Source organism: Megalops cyprinoides, chromosome 1 (genome assembly GCF_013368585.1).
Source record: "Megalops cyprinoides isolate fMegCyp1 chromosome 1, fMegCyp1.pri, whole genome shotgun sequence".
Lineage (NCBI taxonomy): Eukaryota > Metazoa > Chordata > Actinopteri > Elopiformes > Megalopidae > Megalops > Megalops cyprinoides.
The window spans coordinates 7,730,249-7,752,518 of NC_050583.1; the positions used below are offsets into that span (position 1 = coordinate 7,730,249).

At 43.7% G+C, this 22,270-nt stretch overlaps 2 protein-coding genes and 1 pseudogene across 2 annotated transcripts; all 3 read right to left on the minus strand.

Moving 5' to 3' along the window:
- Nucleotides 1–572: 572 nt before the first annotated feature.
- On the minus strand, nucleotides 573–7,686 carry LOC118787181. Its single transcript, XM_036542649.1, has 4 exons — nucleotides 7,292–7,686; nucleotides 5,525–5,706; nucleotides 4,719–5,024; nucleotides 573–581 (listed from the first exon to the last, which is right to left on the minus strand). Exons 1-4 carry the CDS (start codon nucleotides 7,524–7,526, stop codon nucleotides 573–575), a joined length of 732 nt encoding a protein of 243 aa, XP_036398542.1. The 5' UTR covers nucleotides 7,527–7,686.
- A 616-nt stretch (nucleotides 7,687–8,302) lies between these two features.
- On the minus strand, nucleotides 8,303–10,893 carry wu:fb74b10. Its single transcript, XM_036542704.1, has 4 exons — nucleotides 10,664–10,893; nucleotides 9,612–9,793; nucleotides 8,544–8,609; nucleotides 8,303–8,332 (listed from the first exon to the last, which is right to left on the minus strand). Exons 1-4 carry the CDS (start codon nucleotides 10,842–10,844, stop codon nucleotides 8,303–8,305), a joined length of 459 nt encoding a protein of 152 aa, XP_036398597.1. The 5' UTR covers nucleotides 10,845–10,893.
- Nucleotides 10,894–14,126: 3,233 nt separating this feature from the next.
- Nucleotides 14,127–16,574, minus strand: LOC118787237 (annotated as a pseudogene).
- Between the last annotated feature and the right edge of the window lie 5,696 nt (nucleotides 16,575–22,270).

Genomic DNA, 22,270 nt, shown 5'->3' on the forward strand with positions numbered 1-22,270 from the left:
TTTATATCCATCCAAAAGCAAATACGGATAAGGCAGCAGATATTATTTTTAACATTACTCAAGAATTTGATGAAATCTCCCCAGATGCGCCCATGTTCATAATGGGTGATTTCAATAATTGTACTCTCAAGCGCACACTGTCTACCTATTCTCAGTATGTCACCTGCCCTACAAGAAAGAACAAAACCATTGATTTATGTTATGGCTCGATTCCTAAGGCGTATTCATCATTTGCCAAGGCCCCCTTGGCCGGCTCAGATCACAATACTGTCCTTCTTAGACCCATGTATAGACAGGTTCTGAAGAGGGTGAAGCCTGTGGAAAAGCAGATCCAGGTGTGGGATGAGGACAGTGTTGAGACTCTGAAAGGGTGCTTTGAATGTACGTCATGGAACGTTTTTGAGGATTCTTCTGCCGATTTAAATGAGATGACAGAAGTTATCTCGGGTTATATAGACTTCTTTGTGGGTGCGGTTATTCCAGTAAAGACCAGCAGAGTGTACCCAAACAACAAGCCGTGGGTGAGTAAAGGGTTAAAGAAGGTACTAAATGTGTAAAAGAGGGTTTTTGCCTCAGGAAGCCTGCAGGAAAGGAAGGAGATACAGAAGAAGGTAAACAAGGAGATCTACAAGGCCAAATGCCAGTACAGGGACAAGGTGCTGTGCTGACTGAGGGCAACGTTAGGGCTGCGTGGACTGGCATAAAAACAATGGCAAACGCTGCCTTTAAGAGAGGGAAAAAATTGGACCCCTGTCCTGATGAGAGGGTGTGCCTCTCTTTAGCCAACAAACTGAATGAATTTTTTACCCGCTTTGAGACAGGGGGCGGTGATAACATTCCTGCTTGGCAAGGGACGGACAATGCTGGGATGGAGAACACACATAACACACTCATCATTGAGGAAGAGGTGGTGCAGCGAGCGTTTTGAGAGCACTGACATACGAAAGAGCCCAGGGCCCGATAACATCGGTGGCAGGGTGTTGAAACACTGCTCAGCCCAACTGAGTGGGATTTTTTGCTCCCTCTTTCAACGCTCACTGGATACCCAGGTGGTTCCGTCTATATGGAAAACATCAGTCGTGGTCCCCCTTCCCAAAGTCCCTCATCCATCCTCTCCTAATGACTAATCCTGTCCTATTTCCCTCACCTCACTGGTAGTTAAATCACTAGAGAGGATTATCAAAACCCACATTATCAACTCATGTAAGCAGGTCCTGGACCCACTACAATTTGCTTATCGCTCTGCAAGAGGGACAGATGACGCCATTGTAATGCTTTTAAACTTTTTATATATGCACCCGGAGGGTTGTAAAACACATGCACGAGTCCTCTTTGCAGACTTCTCTTCTGCATTTTATACAATCCACCCACTAATTCTGGCTGACAGACTGAAAGAGCAGTTTCAACTGGACTCAAAACTAATTGTATGGCTTTTGGATTTCCTCATGGGCAGATTGCAAAGTGTAAGGGTAGGAAACACCGTGTCAGAGGTGCGTTTTACCTTACCTTGGCACACCACAGGGCAGTGTGCTGTCACCTTTGCTATTTTATACATGGACTGTTGTCGTAGCAGATACCCCTACACCATATAATTAAGTTTGCGGATGACACCGCCTTGGTCAGCCTATTGGAGCAGGATGAAGTCGAGCATGGCCAAGTTTTAAATTACTTTGTCAACTGGTGTGAGGCCTCGCATCTGAATTTGAACACGTCCAAGACTAAAGAACTCATTTTTGACTTTAGACGTGATGCTCCACCACCCACCCCATCTAGGATTAGAGGAGAGGAGATTGAGGTGGTGACGGAGTATAAATATCTTGATCTTATTATAGATCACAAATTATCCTGGGATCAATGTGCGGATGCTATTTTTAAGAAGGGCCAACAGCGCATGTACTTTCTTAGAAAACTAAACTTTTTTAGCATTGATAACAAAATTCTCATTCTGTTTTATAAGTCTTTTATTGAGAGTATTCTTTGTGTTATTGTATTGTTTGCTGGTATGGACATTCCAAAATCACTCACAATTGGGAAATTGGGAAAAATTGTTACGATCTATGGAAAAATCATGGGGGTGCAGCAGGCTGACCTGTATCATCTGTACCTGACCAGGCTGACTGAGAAGGCAGACAAGGTCTGTATGGATACATCACATCCACTTTCAGCAGAGTTCCAGCTACTCCCTTCTGGTCGGAGGTATAGATACCCCAATATCAGAACCAACCGAGCAAAAAACTCATTTATTCCCATGGCAATAACTCAATTAAACAAGATACGTTAGCCATGGGAGTCTGGGGCAAAACAAAACTAGGGGGGATGCATTTTATGCACTTTAAATGTCTGCCTTGACTGTGATGGTATGTATAATGGCTGCTATGGACAATTTTGGATTGTTGTCTTGTTTATTTGATGTTTTTAATGTGTCTATATGTTTTGTGCTGTACCACAAATTGCCTCTTGGAGGACATTTAAGTTTTCTATCTCTATCTTCTTTGGTTCTCCATATTAGTAGCTTTATGCCATCTAGTGATAATGTTGAGGGACAAGTCAGGGAGGGAGGGAGTAGGGAAAGGAGTGAGGGAAGGGTTGGGGAAGGAATGGATACAGCATGCCAAGTGTAACATTTGAAAATCTTTCAGATGCAACTTATCCCTACTATTTAATAGTTAAGAGTATTAAACCTGTTATGAATCTTGATCAGCTTCAGTTTGGAATGTGAGCAGGACAAGAGATTCTGGACATTCAATGGAAAAAAAAACCAACAGGCAATAAGGTGCATGAAAAAACCTTTTCACACTACAAGAATATGGATCATGTGCATTTCAAGATTTCCATGATATGATATGATATGATTGTGCCTTTAATCTATTAAAAGTAATGAGACAGGAGAATAAGTCCAGAGGAGATTTAACATTAAAAATTAAGGAAATAAAGCTGTTATAATCAACAGAGAACACATTTTACCATGTTTTGTTGAACCAAACATACACTGTTAGGTTATTGCTCAATGTACTACAAAAATCTAGACATTGAGTGCAAAAAATACATTTCAGTCAATTCTGACCATATTTATTACATAACAAACTGGCCCAAATTCTTCATTGACATGCATTTATGAAGGATCACTGATGATCACACAGCACATGCCGTGACATTCTGAAGCACACAATTTCAGACAAGGCCAGGCCAATCAAACCAATCAAAGCCTTGGCAATTCATAAACAGGACTTGCATATAACATGAACAAGGGAACGTATCAACGGGAATGATCAATGCTGTTTCTTGGACAGAGCACAGAAGACATGTTAGCTTGTTTTAAATCAACAGCTGACAGTACATACTGTGTAAATATCTTAGACAAAAAGGTGTATTAATTCTGTAAAATGTGCTATGTAACCATATTTCTCCTAATGCTCTTGCCTTGCAAATATAATCTGGATAAACTCTACCTTGGCAAACTGGCAATATACTTACTTACCCATCCTGTGTATTTGTATGAGGATATACATTGTTACACATGATTGATACCAGAAAGCTTGACATATACATAGTCAATTGGTCATTTCAAAAACAGCAGTTTTTGTTTGTTTTTACACCATCGTGGTGATTAAAAAATGTGATTAAAAAGGTGATTAAAATTCGTCAAGCATATTGTTTTATCCTGTGTGAATTCGCTGATGGCGCTTCAAGATTCCCAGCTGCCTGAAACTCATCCCACATACAGTGCAAACGTAAGGCCTCTCTCCTGTGTGAATTTGGCGATGATACTTCAAGGCTCCCGAGTGTCTGAAACTCATCTCGCACTCAGTGCAAGAATAAGGTTTCTCTCCCGTGTGAATTCTCTGATGGCCTCTTAAGATATCCAAGCACCTGAAACGCTTCCCGCATTCTGGGCAAGAGAAAGGTTTCTCACCTGTGTGAATCTGACGATGTTTTTTCAGGTCTCCTGTCTGACGGAAACTCTTACCGCACTCAGTGCAACTGTATGGTTTCTCGCCTGTGTGAATTCGCTTGTGATTTTTCAAGTTATTGATATACCTGAAACACTTTCCACACTCAACACAAGGGAATGGTTTCTCCCCTGTGTGAACTCGCTGATGTTGTTTCAAAACATCAAAACGTGTGAAAGTCTTCCCACACTCAGTGCAAGAGTAAGTTTCCCCACCCGTGTGAATGTTCTGGTGGTTTTTAAAGCTTCCTAAATGTCTGAAACTCCTCCCACACACTGTGCAAGACAACAGTTTTTGTGTCCTTGTGGGGATTTTCTGATGTGCTTTTAGGTGTTCTGACTTGCTACAGCTCTTCTCAAAATCAGTGCAATTATGACATGTTTTTTGTCCTGTATAAATCTTTTGGTCTGTTTTGAGAAAACCTGCACTATGGAAATGATTTCCACAGCCAGTGCATGAGTGCAGATTTGCCACCTTCTCAAGTGTCTTATGGCATCTTTCTGGACTGGAGTTACGCTGCTGATCTGACTGCCTCCCTTCTACTTTGTGATGATCGCTGACGTTCTCGGCATCCGTTTCAGTGTGACCTGTGCCGGCCCCACCCTGCGTTGCATTACCTGCTGATTCTGTCCTGCCTTCACCAGCCCCTTGGAAACCCTCACCTGTCTGCAAAGGGCCTGTTTCATTGGTCTCATTATTCTGTGCGGCGCCAGTGTGCCCTTCAGTGTTAACAACGTCCACATCGTCAGCCTCACTTTTAAGTTGTACACAGATCAGAGCAGTTCTGGGAGCGCTCCCTGCATTGCCGATGCACTCGTAAGGCTCATTTTCGACAGCCTTCTCCTCTCGTTTCCTGCCAAAAGGCTGCTGGTCAGAGCGCTGCTCTGATAAGTCCCTCCACTCCTCGCTCTCTGTTTTAATGTGGCTGGGTTTCAAAGTGGACAAGGGGTTTTGTCCTGTTGAGTTGAGGGGCTCCAAGTGAAGACGACACGATCCCAGCGGGTTTTCAGACAAGCGGTCTCTGGCCCGTCTTAGCCTTGCATGTTCTGAAGAGAGCACAGTGCTCTGCAGCCTCTGAAAAATGGCAAAAAAGAATGAAGGCTGAGATCCCACCTTGTGTATTCTCCTTAAGATTAAAAAAATGACCTGACAGCATAGGTTGCATGAGATTCGTACAACAGACTTCAACAGAAGTCACTCTGGGTGACTTCACGAGAAAGCTGAAAACATCTTTTCAAGCTATATCTCTAGTCTACCTTCCTCTACATCTATTTCTATAATCTATAATCTATAATCTATCATTTCTATTATCTATAAAAAAGCACTCTACACTAGTTTAACACTTAACTCCATATCTTACTGACCTCTTGTAATACTTCTCAGTAACTACTCTTAGCATAGAGATGCACTTATTTGGAATTTGCTCTGGGTAAGAGCGTCTGCTAAATGGTGTCATGTAATATAATGTAATGTAATGCATGATATCCCTCCTCTGCTCTACTATATTTTCTGCTAGAGAGAACTGGGCTGCCTTTGCATAAAAAAAAAATCTGTGTAAAGGAGGAGTTACTCACTGGTGTAGTGGTTTGTGCATGACAGCGACGTCTGAGAAACCCCTGCAAGAAGTCGAGTTTCCGCATCAGCCACCTCTGTCTGCCGGTATAGGGCTTGGCCTCGCAGTCACCGGGACTGTCGGAGTGCAGCAGCTTCCCGTACATGGTGCGCAGGGAGGTGGCTCTCTTTCGCACCTCATCAACTGAAAAACAGCGTAAAACATATACGGCTCAAGCTTCCTCGCGTGGACAACACAGGACGGCGCCCCCTGTGCACTGCAAAATGCAATTACAGAGACAGGCATGAGAGCAGCTTCATTCTTTATGGCAACCGTCAAACTTAGAAGGCAGGACCAACCGTTGGACCATAGTGGGTCACAAGTTGAAAGTAAAAAAACAATTAAAATTTACACTGCACTGGCTACACACACACACACACACACACACACACTCACACACTCACACATTGACTTCCATGAGAAACAGAAAATCTGTTCACTCATTAAGTGGGTTGTGAGCCTTGAGAGACCTGGAACGTCATCTTTATGGCACTTTTCCTTCTTTCACATGTTCATATCATGCCATTTTGAGCCAGAACGTACAGAGGCCATGGGGAAAAAAAAGACATACTTACTTTGAAGGAACTATAATATTTCCACCGAACAACATAATGTATTGCAATGACTTAACACCTCAAGGGCACAATGTGACAGCGAATATTGCCTCATGACATTTAGTCACTCCTGTAAGACAAAGACATGACGGACGCTAAATCATTCCCTTGTGGTAATGTTTCTCTCTCCATGTCTCCCGAGGGGCTCCCTAAGAACATGGCAATGAAATTTATAAACTAAAATGTTGCAATAGCATTGATATTATGAGTCTAGTTGATGTTTAATGATGAATATTAATAATTTTTATGTTTTACAGCGCATCTATATTGTTACTTTTAGGTAGCACTGATCCGCACGTTTTAAATGTCATGTGGGAAAGATATTGGGGATTTGTGGGTCACCATTAACCTGGCTGTTGATGTAATCTGTAAGTAATCAAGACCAAAACAGGACATCTTACTCAGTTTTAGATCATCTTTCCAAAGCACTGCAGCAGATGAACGTTATGAAAGTTAAATGAAAGTTACCCTCATTCGGACTCCCAAGTGGCTCAGCTTGTAAAAGCACTTGACGTTTCAAGTGCAAAGCTGAGCCCTACAGCCGATGTAATCAGCGGATGACGACTGGGAGCTCACAGCAGCAGAACAAATCAGGTTCATTCTGCAGGCAATACAAATTGGCTAAGGGAATGTATGTCCTGTCACTTAGTAGACAGTCGAGTCAGTTGGACGTCTGCAGTCCGCCTGTATAAAGATGCAAATGAGGTCCCTCCAAACATGTGTAAGAAAGCTTGGCATGGGGACTGTGGTGTGTGAAAAAGTGGTGGTGGCATCATGCCACATGGAGGAGAGTATGTGTTTGATTCACCCTCCTTGAACAGTCAGAAAGGATTGCAGAGACAGGGTGTCATATATGACATAATTGGGCATTCCAAACTGGGGAAAAAGCATTGGGCACATCCAATAAAAAAAAATAAGTCAATTTCAGGAAGTGTTTTTAAAAATAAACAGATTTCATCATTCCAACCCCCCTGCCTAAAATGTGAAAAAAAGGTGGCTAAAGCCAACTTCACTTCAATATGATGATAACCAAACATGCTCCTTTTTGGCCGCTTGCTAGCTAAATCTGAAGTTGTAGTAACAACAACTCAGGTAGTCTTTACACAATGACTTACCATTTCTACCAAGCTGCCCGGCTATTTTTTTCCACTTATCATATTTTCGTTTTTTGTTATGGTAGCTCTCTATGGTTGGATCAAACAAGCACTTTTGTTTTCTCCACAGCTCAATAAGCTCCTCGTCTTGCGTTTCAGTCCAACGTGAGTTTCTGCCTTGGAGCTCGCAAGTACTTGAAACTGTGGCTGCATTCCCAAGTTCTCCCTGAAAGAAAACACACTGAAAATCCGACATGAAGTCACTCGCTTCCTTTCCATCTCCCTGCAGTGCGGACTGCAGAGTTGAGCAGGCTATATCTGAACACCGAACACCACGCTTGGCACAAGAGTAAGGTTTCTCATCTGACTGGATTTCTTGTCTTTTAAGGTCTCCTGATTGATAAAAACTCTTTCCACACTCAGTGCAACTGTCCGGTTTTTCATCTGTGTGAATTTGCAGATGCTCTTTTAAAACATCAAAATGCTTGAAATTTTTCCCACACTCAGTGCATGAGTACATTTCTTCACCTGTGTGTATATTCCGATGGCACTTAAAGCTTCCTAATTGTCTGTAACTACTGTCACAAGCGGGGGAACATAGTTTTTGTCCTGTATGAGTCTGCTGACATCCATTGAAGCGTTCTGTCTGGCTAAAACTCTTCCCACAGCCTGTGCAGTTATGGTGCATTTTTGGTCTGGTGTGACTTCCACAGTCAGTGCAGGAGTGAAGATTCTCAATTCTCTCATGTGTCTCTGGGCATCCTCCTGAACTGAAACTGTTGTTATACTGCTGATCTGATGGTCTTTCTTCCACAGCGTGATGATCACCAAGCTCCTCTGTGTGTTCCTTTGGCTGAAACCCTGTGTCGGCTCCTGTATGCCTTGCATTAACTCTTGATTCTACAGTGAATTCCTCACCTCCATGGATTCCACCCTCCTTTATATTAATATGGCCTATTTTGTTGGCCTCTGTTGTGCCGGTGTGTTGCTCACACTTAACGTTCAACCCGTCAGCCTCGCTTTTTATTGAGACTATTGCAGGAGCAGCTCCAGGGGCATTCTCTGCTGTGTGGACACTTTCAAAAGGTTCATTTTCTGCAGCGTTGACTCCATTTCTCCTATCAAAAAGCTTTTGGTCAGTGAAGTCTTCTGATGAGCCACCCAACTCCTCCATCTCCATTTTAACTTGGCTGGACTTCCAAGTGGACAAGGAGTCTTGTGCTGTTGTGATGAAAGACTCGATTTTAACATGACATGATTCCAATTGCTTTACTGCTAGACGGTCTCTGGCCCACTTTAGCCTTTGGTCTTCTAAAGAGTGCTCTGTGCCCTCCAGCTTCTGAAAAGCAGGAAAAAAAACATAAGACAGACTGTCAGCAGAAACACTCTATATAAACAACATTTTTTGAAATCGCAAACTTTTGGAGTCTCTTGGAACATGCTTTTTTTTTTTTGCATATTCAATGTTTTTTTTTTTTTTACCTCTGCCTCTTCTTCCTAATTTAAATCAATTTTCCAAAAATGTTCTGAAAATCCAAGAACATGGAAAAGTGTTAAACTTTAAGGTACATATGCATTATAACTGTAGTGACATGAATAGGACTCCATGCATGTACTTGGAAAAGCATAATGCTTTATACGTATCAGAGGGATTCATTCTTCGTTTTACGTCGTCATGCCCAAAGGCAAAGCTACGTCAGTGAAGACTATCTGACATCTGAGACTGCAAACTTCATATGGTTCCCCTGTACCCTATCCCATTATTTTTCAGCTATATTAGTTTATATGGTGGGGCAGAAATCAAAATTTTCCTGTTGTGATATTGACAGAAAACTTAATATTTAAAAACTGTATTACTTGTCTTACTACTTTACTACTTTTTGTACTAGACATTGTAACACAAAATTTGTGTTGGGGGGGCCATAGGTTAAACCCCTAATTTAAAAGGACACCACATTCTGCAAAACAGCACTTTGTATGTAACAACATATCAGCTTTACCTGACAAGAAGTATGAACGAAAGATTAATTATTCTTAATAAGATCTATTTAAATAGATCAGGGAGACGGCTATGGGCCAGCAGTGTGAATGGTGCAGTAAACATCGTCCTGATTTAGCCCACCAAATCTTCACCTTTTCAACACAAAAGCCCCGTCAAACCAGTCAATGTTAGGCACCCTTGTTAAACTGTGTCCGTTGGAGATGGTGAAAAAATAATTACCTGATAGGATAGGCTGTAGGATACACTTCCTCTGTTCTACTGTATGGACTGCTAGAAAAATACAGGCTTGTGCTATGGTTGCAAAGATACAAATTATAAGAAGGAGATGCAAACACTCACTGCTGTAGCGGTCGGCGCATGACAGCGTCTCGTGAGGAATCTCTGCAGGAACTCGAGGTTCCACCACAGCCACCTCTGTCTGCTGGTATAGGGCTTGGCCTCGCTACCACCTGGGGTGTCGGAGTGCAGCAGCTTCCCGTACATGGTGCGCAGGGAGGTGGCTCTCTTCCGCACCTCATCAACTGCAAAATTAAGTCAAATACATATACATCTCACTCAATATCTCTCCATGGTGACAATACAGCGTGACACTCTCTGGGCACAGTGGATGGAGCAGTGATGATCATGTCAGTTTTGAGAGCTGAAATTAACCCTATAGCACGCTGCTACTTATGGCAGTGATTGAACTGTATGTGGAGAAGTACTCAGAGAGTCTGAAAGGGCTTTTTTAATGGTTATGTTATGCATGTGAAAAACACACTTTAAGCTCTCTTGTAGACATTCACACTGATCAAATCCATCACTCTGCTCTACTTCCTCTTACCAGAGTGTTCTTAACTTATTATTTTGGACAAGTAAGGTAAATGTAGCATTCATAGTGTGAAATCTGATGCCACGATTTGCATGTTACAAATGGTGACAAAAAATGTGTCTTTCAAAAAAGAAAAAAAAAAGGAAAACAACTTTTTGATAACTACATTGACACTTCCATAAAATCTGAATTTAGGAATATTAAACGTTATTTGACGTTTTTGTTATTCTGTAGAAGTGCTGATATGTATGTTTTGATGCAATATGGAAACGGGATCAGGTATATTTGGGTGTTCACTCATCCATATATCAATGTGAGATTTAACAAAGTCCAGCCTACTAGCTTATACGTTGCGTTACTTAAGAGGCCCGTTGTATTATGGTTTTCTCACATAACGTCGCTGCTGTGTGGAGTGCGAGACCACGGTCAGGGTTACCATCTCAGCTGTAGTAAGTAAGTAAGGTCTTCGCCTCTTTGAGTCCTATAAACTGATATTACCACAACTCCTAGTTTCAAGCTAGTTAGCTTGCTGGCTTTCCTATTGGTCTTAGGTGGCTCAACGCAAGTAGCAGCCACTTACCATGTTTACCGAGCTGCCCAGCTATGTATTTCCACTTATCAAGCTTTCGTTTTTTGTTGTGGTAGTTCTCTACAGACGGATCAAATAAACACTTCTGCTTTCGCCACAGTTCAATAAGCTGCTCGTCTTCCGCTTCAGTCCACCGCGAGTTTTTGCCCTGGTACTCGCGTCTAATGGCCATGGTGGCCGCGTTTCCCAAGTTTTCCCATATAAAGCAAAACGGAGACACTGGCACTGCGAAACGGAGAGAGAGGCGCTGACTTCCTTCCCGTCTCACTGATGCCCAGTGCGAGAATGACTAAACGGACATCTTTCACAAAATCATGTGACTATTGAAATATCCCGGGTCGAAGATACACACGTCCGTAGGTTGATGCGAGTTATAATCACTTTAGGAGTTTAGGTAGGCTATTAACACGCTTACGATCTGATTAAATAACGACTATGTAAGTAGTAGCCTCGTAGTAATATACATAGAAAAAAAATCTCTTATAAATAATATATCAAGGCTGTAACAAATAAAAGTTTTATTTTGGTCTAAAGTGAATGTGTCCAGGCCGAAATCTATTAACTGTTTATCACCTTTCATAAAGTAATTTTATGTTCTCTTTAAGGCGATCAAAGAAACCAAAAAGTCAAAAAGTGCAAAACCATAAGTTACATAAAGATATAGGCTAATTGTGACTCGTTGTGGGAAAGGCCACTTAAATTTAGCCAGCAATACAAAGCCGATATTGATTATCAATATTGCATCACCCTCTCACCCACCCTGTTGCTATTTGCGCGGTCAGCTAATTTGAGGAAAAGTTAACGCATCTAAAATCAAATATGTAGCACACCAGCTGCTACTGGGCCAGCGCAGCGCAAAAGAAACGCAAAGCTCGCTTCATCGTGCCAGGACCATGTCCGAAGAAAAAAGTAATTCGGCCGTATTCGTCTCTCTCCGCTCGTTCACATGATACCGTCAGCTTTGTCCTCTTAGTCAATCCCAGGCCGAGAAGTCGAGAGCGTTGCTTCCCGTTGTCGCAGAGCCATCACTTCAAAATAAAAGATTTTTTTTCCTGTGATTCGGAGAAAACCTTCCGAAATGGCATTTTGTGTAACTTAATGTAATGGATTATTTCAGAAAACGTATCATAAAATATGTCTGTTATCTTTCTTGTAACTAAGTAAAAGTTCAAGTGAAGCCGTGTGTCATTGACTAGGCTATTTATTTATTTATTTATTTATTTTCTGTAGAATATTTTCCACTAACTCCTGTCCACCTTGTGAGGCCATGTTAATGGGTTCTTTTTGTCTTCGGTCCCTATTTGCAGTCGTCATTTCTTTGTATTTTATGTGGGGAATGGAACCTGAGTAAACATTTAAACGAGGAAGTATTTTTAGGAATGTGTTCATTCACTATCCATGAAGGGTGTGTAAAAGAGGAACAACAGACTCTTAAAATACCAAATACAATACACAAAAATATACAGAAAATATGAATCTTGATTTCAAAATTTTTATATGCTTACATATTTTAATATGCTCACTGGTGTTCTTTCTTTCGTGTGGTTTCTGTCTTCCTTTTCACTATTCCTGGTTCTTGGTTTTGGACCTCTTTCATCATTCATGTTCTTCTATTCTCCTACTGAACTTTGAAAAACTGCAAAACAGATATTATACGTTATTACAAGTCTGTGGTTCATGTTTCCCTCTGTTGTCGTTAGCCGGTAGACAGCCGCACGCACTCATCTCGGTTGAATTGGGTTTGGGTGTGTGCATACCTGTCTACAACTACAGTAGCCTCCTAAGAGCAGGTGATGGCGCTAAAGTATTTCGTTTCTGGGGGACATTCGGCGTTTTTAATCAAGAAGTATCGCAGCAGGTTGCTATAAAGGCATTATTCTTATTTTCGGTCTGCGATCTACAGAAAAATAAAATAAAGTATATTTTTGTCTGTCTACTCGTTTTATATGTGTCACAGTCATTTCCAATCTTTGACAAAACCTGAGTAGAGCACCAAATGACATTGGAGAAAACCCGAATTTCACTTACATCACCACTAAAATCTGCTTCTGTAACATGCCATTTCATGTAGGCTACTGTTGCATTGAGTCAAGGTAAGTTTTAATATTGTATGTTGCAGATTTATAATATGTAAAAAAGAAAGAATTTAAATGGTATTATTACTCTCATTTTGAAATTTGCGATCATTGACCGTGCCGTCGTAGTGACCGCACACCCTCGTGTATTGCTCTGTTAGTTACTGTAGCAGGGATTCTGGCTACAGACTTTAGTTACTTGAATTTGTAGTTAGTGTTTTTGTTTTGTTTTAATTAAGATTGCATAAACTCTTTGTTTAATTAAGATTGCATAAACTCTTCATAAACTGTTTGATAGATTCCAGATAATTCCATTCTAAAACTATGGAGGGCTCAGTGTAGTTTTGACATTAGAGGACTGTAATACCAACATCAATACTTAATTACACAGAGGACATGAACCGTTCAGTTTCGGTATGTGATGTGAGAGATAAGAATTTGCTCCAGGCACCTACGCGTGTATCCAGGCAGCAATTTTGCCAGTACTACTTAATGTATGCAAGGGATGTTGTACAAGTCTCCTATTAATCTAATATGTTGTTTTCCGCAAACCAGCTGTGTGCTTATCAGCTGTGATGACCTATCTGCCTGATTAATAAACCTGTTAAATTTCAAGGGAAAAATCATTAATTTGCTTCAGTGTAGCTAAATAGTTGCAATTGAACAAATGTGTGTGCACGTCCACATATTTGCATGTGCATGCACATTATTGAAAATCTGGGGGACCTCATTGGTCATTTCAAACACTAGAGGAAAGGGTTCCATCTTTGTGGCAGCAGGTTCACCTGGACTGAAGTTGGACTGTAGGGCTTTCTTAGGATGTATTTCAGGGGTAAATCTGGTGTGCAAATGAGGGGTCTTGGAGCTCCGGGCTTGGCACTTTTTCTCTAGAGCCATGATAGCGGTGACGCCAACATAATCTACTGCATTTCCCAGAATGCACTCTGAGGTACTGCTTACCGCTGCTTCATAGTAACAGTTAAGTGTACGTACTGATGCACCATGTATCCTGTCCTTGTAGTGAATAGAACCGAGGGTATCATTGCCAGTTGCCTTTATTGGAATTACATGACATGCTAATTAAATTCTTGGACTCACAGCCCAAATTCTGGGCTTTTCACAGAGGACATCATGGAGCACACCTACAATTTTTTTTTTGGTTTTATTTTTATTTATTTCATGGTGTTAAGTTTTTTACATAAATATGTTAAATAATTAAATATCATACAGAGAAAATCAAATCAAAAATGATCTTGGAAGTAATGACTGGAGGCATGATTTTCCACAAGACTGACATCCCGAGTAATCATTGGGTATTGCAATGGCTATATTACATTATATTGGCTGTATTGTACATAGCAGTGTTTATAATATTTTCTTTAGAGAATCATAACAGCTGTTGGCAGAATGATGGCCAGAATCACTCCAAACATGCCTTTTTCCAGTGGAGCGGCAGACAGAGCGAAATCTTCCACCATGCGCTGAGCATCTTTTCTGGAGGCCCTGGTCCAACGCCGCGTGTCCGCATTTCTGACCCAAGCAGCACCGCGCTCGCTCACAACGGCCACGCTTTCTTGTTCAGTTTGTTCCAGCACCGGCTGGCGGGTGTAGGGAGGCAGCTTGATAGGTGCGAGCTCCCTCTGGGAGAAGGAGCCGGAGCTGGCGCAGAACAGCAGCTCGCACCCATCGCTGACGCCCGCCGAGTGCTGGGTGAACCCGGCCGGGCACCTAGAGTCCCCGCCCGCCATGGGGTTGCCCGCCTCGCAGCTGAACAGCCCCCCGAACGGCACTGCGAAACGCGCGTCCGTCTCGTAGTTGCTGCTGAGGCAGACCTTCAGGCTCTCCGACATCAGGGTGTAGGAGCCAAACTTGCCCGGGCACCCCTTCAACTTAGTGAGGGGGTTTACCAGCTTGGGGCCATACAGTCCCCCGAAGAGGAATCCTGGGGTACTGGGTGTGGTGATGTTGACGGCGGCGCACCAGTAAGTCTCCACCCTCACACGCTGCACAAGGTACACATTGCTGCACACAGTATCGCAACATTTCAGCACCAGCCAGCAGGTGTACGGCAGACTTTTCTGCACTGGTACTCGCTGTAGCCTTGCTCCCTCTCCTCTGTCCGCAGGCGGGTCTCGTTGTAGGACTGCTGGCAGTTCGGATCCCCAGTCTGGGGGTTTTTCTGGGTGAGGGTCTTGCACATCTCCTGAGTGGGTGCACCACTGGTGAGTGGGGTACACTGCTGGAACACCCCTCCAAAGTTTAGGTTCTTTGTTACACCCTCACAGGATTGGTCGTCCACGTTAGCCTGGTAGTTGTAGTTACTGGAGCCAGGATCAGTGCAGCCGGGGTGGGTGTTGACAGTGTAGTAGCGTTGAATGGCCTGGGACACAGCGCTGGCCAGCTTCAGGATGGTGGGATCTGGGAGGTCAGGGAGGGTTTGCTTGTTGAGGAAGAAGTGAAGAGGAAGTCCTGAGCGCTCAATGGCCACCAGATTATTGCTGATGCTCTGTTGCCATGTCTGCAGAGAGATGCTGGGGTAGAAGGGGATACCGCCATTGCTGAGGATGAGAGAGTAGGTTGTATTTCCTTCATAGGCCTCGAGCAGTTTCTCATTTTTCGTGTAGTCCACTCTGGAATCCAGGCCGAAGTCCACTGCCTTGGTGAAAGACACCCTGGCGGACAAGGTCAAGGAGATGTTTGTGCTTTTGCTTTTCCGCACAAAGGACTTGCTGAGGTAGTCTTCCTTCATCAGAGTGGCCCCAGCATCTACGGAGGTGAGGACGTGTGTGCCATAGTCCAGCACCAGGGTCTCAGAAAGGTATGCTGCCAAACGCGTCTCATTGTTCTCGAGAGCGCTGGCAATGTCAGTCACCCGACTTGTGAAAATCGGGTCCAAGGCAAAGCCTGGGCGAGCTTTTACACTGTAGATGAAATTACGCACCTGCGAGTGAGAGTGAGAGAGAGGCATAAAGAAGAGAGAGAATGTTACCCTTGGTTGTTTAGTGGCAGCCTGTCAAGCTTAGGTTAGGATTATTGCTGATGTATTGAAAAGTGTCAAAAAACACTGTTAAACTCAATCAAATTTAAAGGCTAACGTGTAGCAGCTGTCCATTCACACTTCAGCTTCTGTTGTTTTAAATAATGATAAAAAAGTATGGCATCCCTCTGCACTAGACTGAGGCTTACCTGTAGGCTGAAATTGAGCAGGCAGCCTGCAGGTTAAAAGAGCTGCACTGTACTATTCCACCACACTGCTGCTTTGCAGCAAGTGCTTTGCAAACTAATAGGAAAGAGCTGTGCAGTTATTTGAAAGTGTGATTAGCACTTCAGTGTGTTGCACTACTTCAGAAACTGGGCATGCAGGTTTGCTCCACTGGCTCTCTCACCTGAGTGCGGCTGGTGTAGGAATCCTACTTCGCCTGGTGCTTCTTCATCCTCTCGTTCTCCACAGAGAATTTGCCTTGGAGTACAGGATTGAAGGACACCTCTAAGTTTATGGACCTGGCTGTGGTGCTCGTCTGCTCCGTCCAGCTCTCGATGATCTCAGAGTTGATCTCCACCTTGGTGGACTTCTGCGGCACAGTGAACACTTGGTCTGGCAGGAGGTACACCCCATCCTCCGTGGTCTGGCAAAGGGAGTAATTCATGTTCATGACCCGGCCCATGTCCACGTTCCTCAGGTTGTCCCAGCCTCCACCGGGCAGCACCCCGAGCCCCGGCACATTGGCTGTTTTTTTGCATTCGTTGATGCTGTCGTATGGTGTGGCGCTAGGGACATGGAGACAGAGGGCTAGAAAAGTGGCTCTCAGTGAGGAAGATAGTGCCATCTTTTTGTTGGTTAAAACCAAAAGCTAATTTGGCTTTAACTGAACCTAGCTTTTATACCAACTTGCCAGTTTCTGTGGGCGTAGTTTGTTGGTACTGTTACGGCCAGACTCCTACCAAAGGTGACTACAGGCAGTCACAGGGCAGTTGGCAGGACAAATACTCCGCACATAATAATATAACACTCCCGGCTACTCACTCTTCCGAGTTTGGTCCAGCCGGGCAGAAGACGCAGTGGCGAGTGCTTCGCAGTTGAACGGGTTGAACAGTATTTATACAGATTGGAGAACAGATAGTTGGAGAGATAGCAGTGCACTGGAGTTTTAGAAAGAGTGGTTTTAGAGAGAGGGAAGAAAGTAATGTGGAGTAAAGAAAAGTATGGAGATCTGGAGATCGGTGCGCAAAAGAATGAAATAAAACGGTGGGGACCGGCCAGTCTGCAATAGACCGTCGGACCGGCTCCACCGTCCTACCCAAAACAACCAAAACAAAACTAGAAAATAAACTCGACAAAAAATGCACCACCGTCTTACGAACTTTACACAAAAAGCGGCTCTTAAACACAAAGCGAGACAACACTAAATTCGCACAATATAGTACGCTGGTACTCACTCAAATTCCGTCCGACTGTGCTTGCCGCCATAGACATTTAAATTACCCAAGGTGCACAAGTTCGTGCACCCGTGACCCTGACGTCATGTGACCCCTAAACCTTACTTCCGTGCACCCTTTTCCTGACGTCATGTGGCATACCCGTAACACCACCCCCCTTAAGACAATAAATAAATAAGAAAACAAATTTCCAAACTCAAGCTTAGTTATTTATTGTCATATCTAAAATTTGTCTACATGTGGCAACGTGACAGGGTATCAGCAATAATATTGTCCTTACCCCGAATGTGCCTAATCTCCAGGTTATAATCCTGGAGGAACAAACTCCAACGCATCAACCTTTGATTTTTATTTTTCATGCGTTGTAAAAACACTAGAGGGTTATGGTCTGTAAAAACAACCACTGGATGCACAGTAGCACCTACATACACCTCAAAATGCTGTATTGCTTTGACCAGAGCAAGAGTCTCCTTTTCAATAGTGGAATAGTTCCTCTGGTGCTTGTCAAACTTTTTTGAAAAATAACAAACAGGATGGTCAATTCCTAACTCATCCTCTTGCAATAAGACAGCACCAGCACCAGCATCACTAGCATCTACAGCAAGCTTAAAGGCCTTCTCAAAACGAGGTGCTGAGAGCACAGGAGAGCTACTCAGGATCGCCTTGACCCTTTCAAAAGCCTCCTGGCACCCCTGGGTCCATACAAAACTGACCTTGGCACTCAGTAAATCTGTCAAGGGGGCCACCACAGATGAAAAGTTACAGCAGAAACCCCTATAATACCCAACCATGCCAAGGAATCTCATTAATTCTTTCCTGGTTTTAGGTACAGGGAACTGATCAATGGCCTCTACCTTGGCTCTTACTGGGCGGACCTTACCTTGGCCCACCTCCTTACCAAGATAGGTGACAGTAGCCTTTCCAAATTCACATTTCGCCAAGTTCACTGTAAGATTGGCCTGCACCAATCTCTCAAATAAAGCCTTCATTCGCTCAACATGTTCTTTCCACGTAGAACTATACACTACAACGTCATCCAGGTATGCAGAACACCCCTCCAGCCCACACAAAACCTGATTTATCAGTCGCTGGAATGTTGCTGGGGCATTTCGCATCCCAAAGGCCATAACTGTATATTGGTATAGCCCCTCATAGGTGACAAATGCAGAGATCTCCTTTGCCCTATCCGTTAGGGGAACTTGCCAGTAGCCTTTAAGGAGATCCAATTTGCTAACATATTTAGCCGGGCCAACCTGGTCAATGCAGTCATCCAACCTGGGTAGAGGATAACAATCTGCTTTTGTCACCGCATTCACCTGCCGATAGTCTGTGCAGAACCTATAAGTTCCATCTGGCTTGGGAACCAACAAACATGGAGAGCTCCAGCTACTGTGACTGGGTTCCACAATACCATGTTCAAGCATGTAAGACAATTCGTTCCTAAGATTTTTCCCTTTTTCTGGGCCCACTCTATATGGATGTTGTTTTTTAGGAACGGCACCCTCAACATCAATGTCATGGGACATAAGTGTGGTTCTGCTGGGGACATCAGAAAACAGCACGCGGTATGAACAAATCAAATTTGCTAACTCCACGCGTTCTCGTCGTCCTAAATGTCTTAATTGTGTGTCCAAGTCACTTAAATATTCTGAATTTCGTAACCGACCCTCCGGTCCTCCCTGAACCACCGGGGCAGGCTCTTGCTCCTCCATGCCACCATCCATCACTACAGAGGATATAGCGACAGTCTTTACAGCAGGACATTTTTCTTGTTCATTCTCCGCTCTCTGACAGTAAGCTTTCAACATGTTTACATGGCACAGCCTACTCTTTTTTCTCCTATCAGGAGTGGCAATCAGGTAATCAACAGACCCAATCCTTTTCTCAACCCGGTACGGACCTTGGTAGTGAGCCTGCAGGGGAGAGCCTTGAATAGGAAGCAAAACCAGCACCTGATCCCCTGGACTGAAAGTTCTCAACCGAGCCTTACGGTCATACCAGGTCTTCATTCTTTTTTGGGTCAGCTCCAAGTTTGACCGTGCCATTTCACAGGCCTTAGTAAGCCTAAAACGAAATTTGCTTACATAGTCCAGCAAATTAGCAGGGGTATCGTCAGATAACCACTTCTCTTTAAGAAGTTTCAACGGCCCACGCACAGTGTGACCAAACACCAACTCCGCTGGGCTGAAACCTAAGGACTCCTGTACCACCTCCCTTACTGCAAATATCAAGAAAGGAATGCCCTCATCCCAGTCCTTCTCAAACCCACAGCAGTAAGTTCTTAGCATTGACTTCAGGGTCTGGTGAAACCGTTCCAGAGCCCCTTGGGACTCCGGGTGATATGCACTGGAAGTAATTTGTTGGATGCCAAGTTGCTGCATCACCTGTTTAAATATTCCAGACATAAAATTGGACCCCTGGTCTGACTGAATGGACTTAGGAAGACCAAAAACAGAAAAAAATTTTAGTAGGGCTTTCACCACCACTTGAGCAGTAATCTTTCTTAAGGGGACAACCTCAGGGAACCTGGTTGATGCACACATTATGGTGAGCAGATACTGATTACCACTGCTAGTTCTGGGCAAAGGACCAACACAGTCCACAATAACTCTGCTGAATGGTTCCTCAAAAGCAGGAATGGGCTGCAAAGGGGCTACGTCTACCCTCTGATTTGGCTTGCCACTAACTTGACAAATATGACAAGATCGGCAGTATAACACCACATCTCTTTTCAAGCCAGGCCAAAAGAAGTGCCTCAAAACCCGATCATACGTCTTCGTAACCCCTAGGTGACCCGCCATTGTACCATCATGAGCTAGACTCAGGATTTGTTTGCGGTACAATAGTGGAACCACAACTTGTTCCACAATGTTCCACTCCTCAGAAACTGGAACATCTGGTGGCCTCCATTTTCTCATCAACACCGCATCCCTCAAAAAATAACACACAGGAACCTTCTCAGCTTCCTTTTCTGTCAGGGCTTTTTCATAGAGGGGTGCTAGATCTGCATCCCTCTTCTGCAGGCTAATTAACTCCTCTCGCGCTACACAGTTTGTACCCAACCCCTCCGTAGCCCAAGCGAAGCCACTCTCACTCTGCTCACAATCCACATCTTGGGGACAAACCAGCTGAGGGGGTGATTCTACTGGGGCAAGTCCATCCATGCTACCCAGAAATGTTTCCCCAAGGTCAACATCATCCAAATCATGAACAGACCCATTTCTTTTATCACCTGTAGGGGCACCAAACCTCTTAGACATTGCCCGCGTTACTGCACAAGTGGGAAAAATATCAGGGTATTTTTCCACTACTTTTTCAGGGACTTCCCTATGTACTGGTTCCCTTGAAACCCTGGGGTTTGCTAAAACTTTACCCCCAGCCAAATCATTTCCTAAAATGAAGGACACTCCTGGCACTGGAAGGTTGGAACGTACACCAACTTCAACGCGTCCGGACACCAACGCTGATTTGAGCTCAATGACATGCAAAGGAACTTCCACAAAACACATGTCAAAACCCTGGACCAGTACACTAGTGCCTGTCATGGTCTGCTCACCCAGGGGCAAAATCCCCTCTAAAACGAAAGACTGGGCCGCACCAGTGTCTCTTAATATTTTAACTGGGCACCAAACAGCCTCCCCTCCACCAGCCAAAGAGACAAAACCTTCTGTAAGAAAAGGCTCATATTCCCCCAGAACCTGACTCTTCTTAAAGGAAGCTAGCTCTGTCGAAACCACCGTCTCAACTACAGGTGCTTGGGAATTTATAAGAGCAACCCCTTTTGAGGACTGATTCTTTTTCTGAAGGATCCAGCAGTCAGCCATTTTGTGGCCTTTCTTCTTACAGTAAAAACAGACAAGCTTCTGCTTTGTCCCCAAGCCCTTCTCTCCTGCTACTGACCCAGCCTCAGCTGGTCTCTTGTCAGTGGCGTTTGAGACCGTTACAGGCCTCTCCTGGCTAGGTGAACTTTTAAGTCCACCTTTGGCCTCAAATTTTAACTCTCGGGAGGACTGTCTAAAACCCCCTTTGTGAGTAAGGACATATTCATCAGCTAAAACGGCAGCATGACTCACCTCCAGCACCTTTTGCTCATTTAAATGTGTGGCAAGATCCTCGGGAAGGCATCTTTTAAATTCTTCCATTAACAACATTTCTCTGAGTTTCTTAAAATCTGCCTGAATGTCCTGAGAATCGCACCATCTATCAAAGAGAGTTTCTTTCTCCCTAGCAAACTCCACAAATGTTTGGCCCTCCAGTCTGCTATAGTTTCTAAATTTCTGCCTATATGCTTCAGGCACGAGCTGATATGTTCTTAAAATGGCTGCTTTCACCTCATCATATTTCAAGCTCTGCTCAGCAGGTAAGGCAGAATATGCACGCTGGGCTTTCCCAGTAAGCACACACTGTAGCAATAGAGCCCAAACATCCTTTGGCCACTTCAAGCTGGTAGCCACCTTCTCAAAGTGCTGAAAATATTTATCCACCTCCTTTTCATCAAAAGGAGGAACCATTCTGACGTGCCTACTCACATCAAACCCAGTGGACGGGGATTCGTGCGCTCTCACGCCTAATTCCAGCTCTCGCATACGCAAAGTCATTTCCATCTCCATTTTCTTACTTTGCAACTCCTTCTCATGCTCTAGTTTTAGTTTCTCCTGTTCCAAACGGAGTATCTCTAGTTCTTTCTCCCTCTGTTCCCTCTTTTCATTAAACTGGAGTTCAATTTCCTTTTCAGCTAACGCAACCTTTTTTAGCTCCAACTGTAATCTCAGTTGCTCAATAGCTATAGGTTCCTCAGATTTTACAACGTCAGCCGGTAATAACTCCCGTTCCACCAACACCTGTGCAATGCTAGACTTGATTTCCTTTTTGGTCTTAGCACGGTTTATTTTGATTTTATAAAACTCCGCAATCTCGAACAAGTTCGCTTTTGAACAACTATCGAACACCTCGATTGTCGGATTAGCAACAAACTCGCCAAGTTCGAAAACCATTTTCGTTCCTGCACGCACACTTTCGAAACAGAAATAAAAGTAACAGATTTCAGAAAGAAATGCAGGCGACACCCCAACAATACTGAGATCCG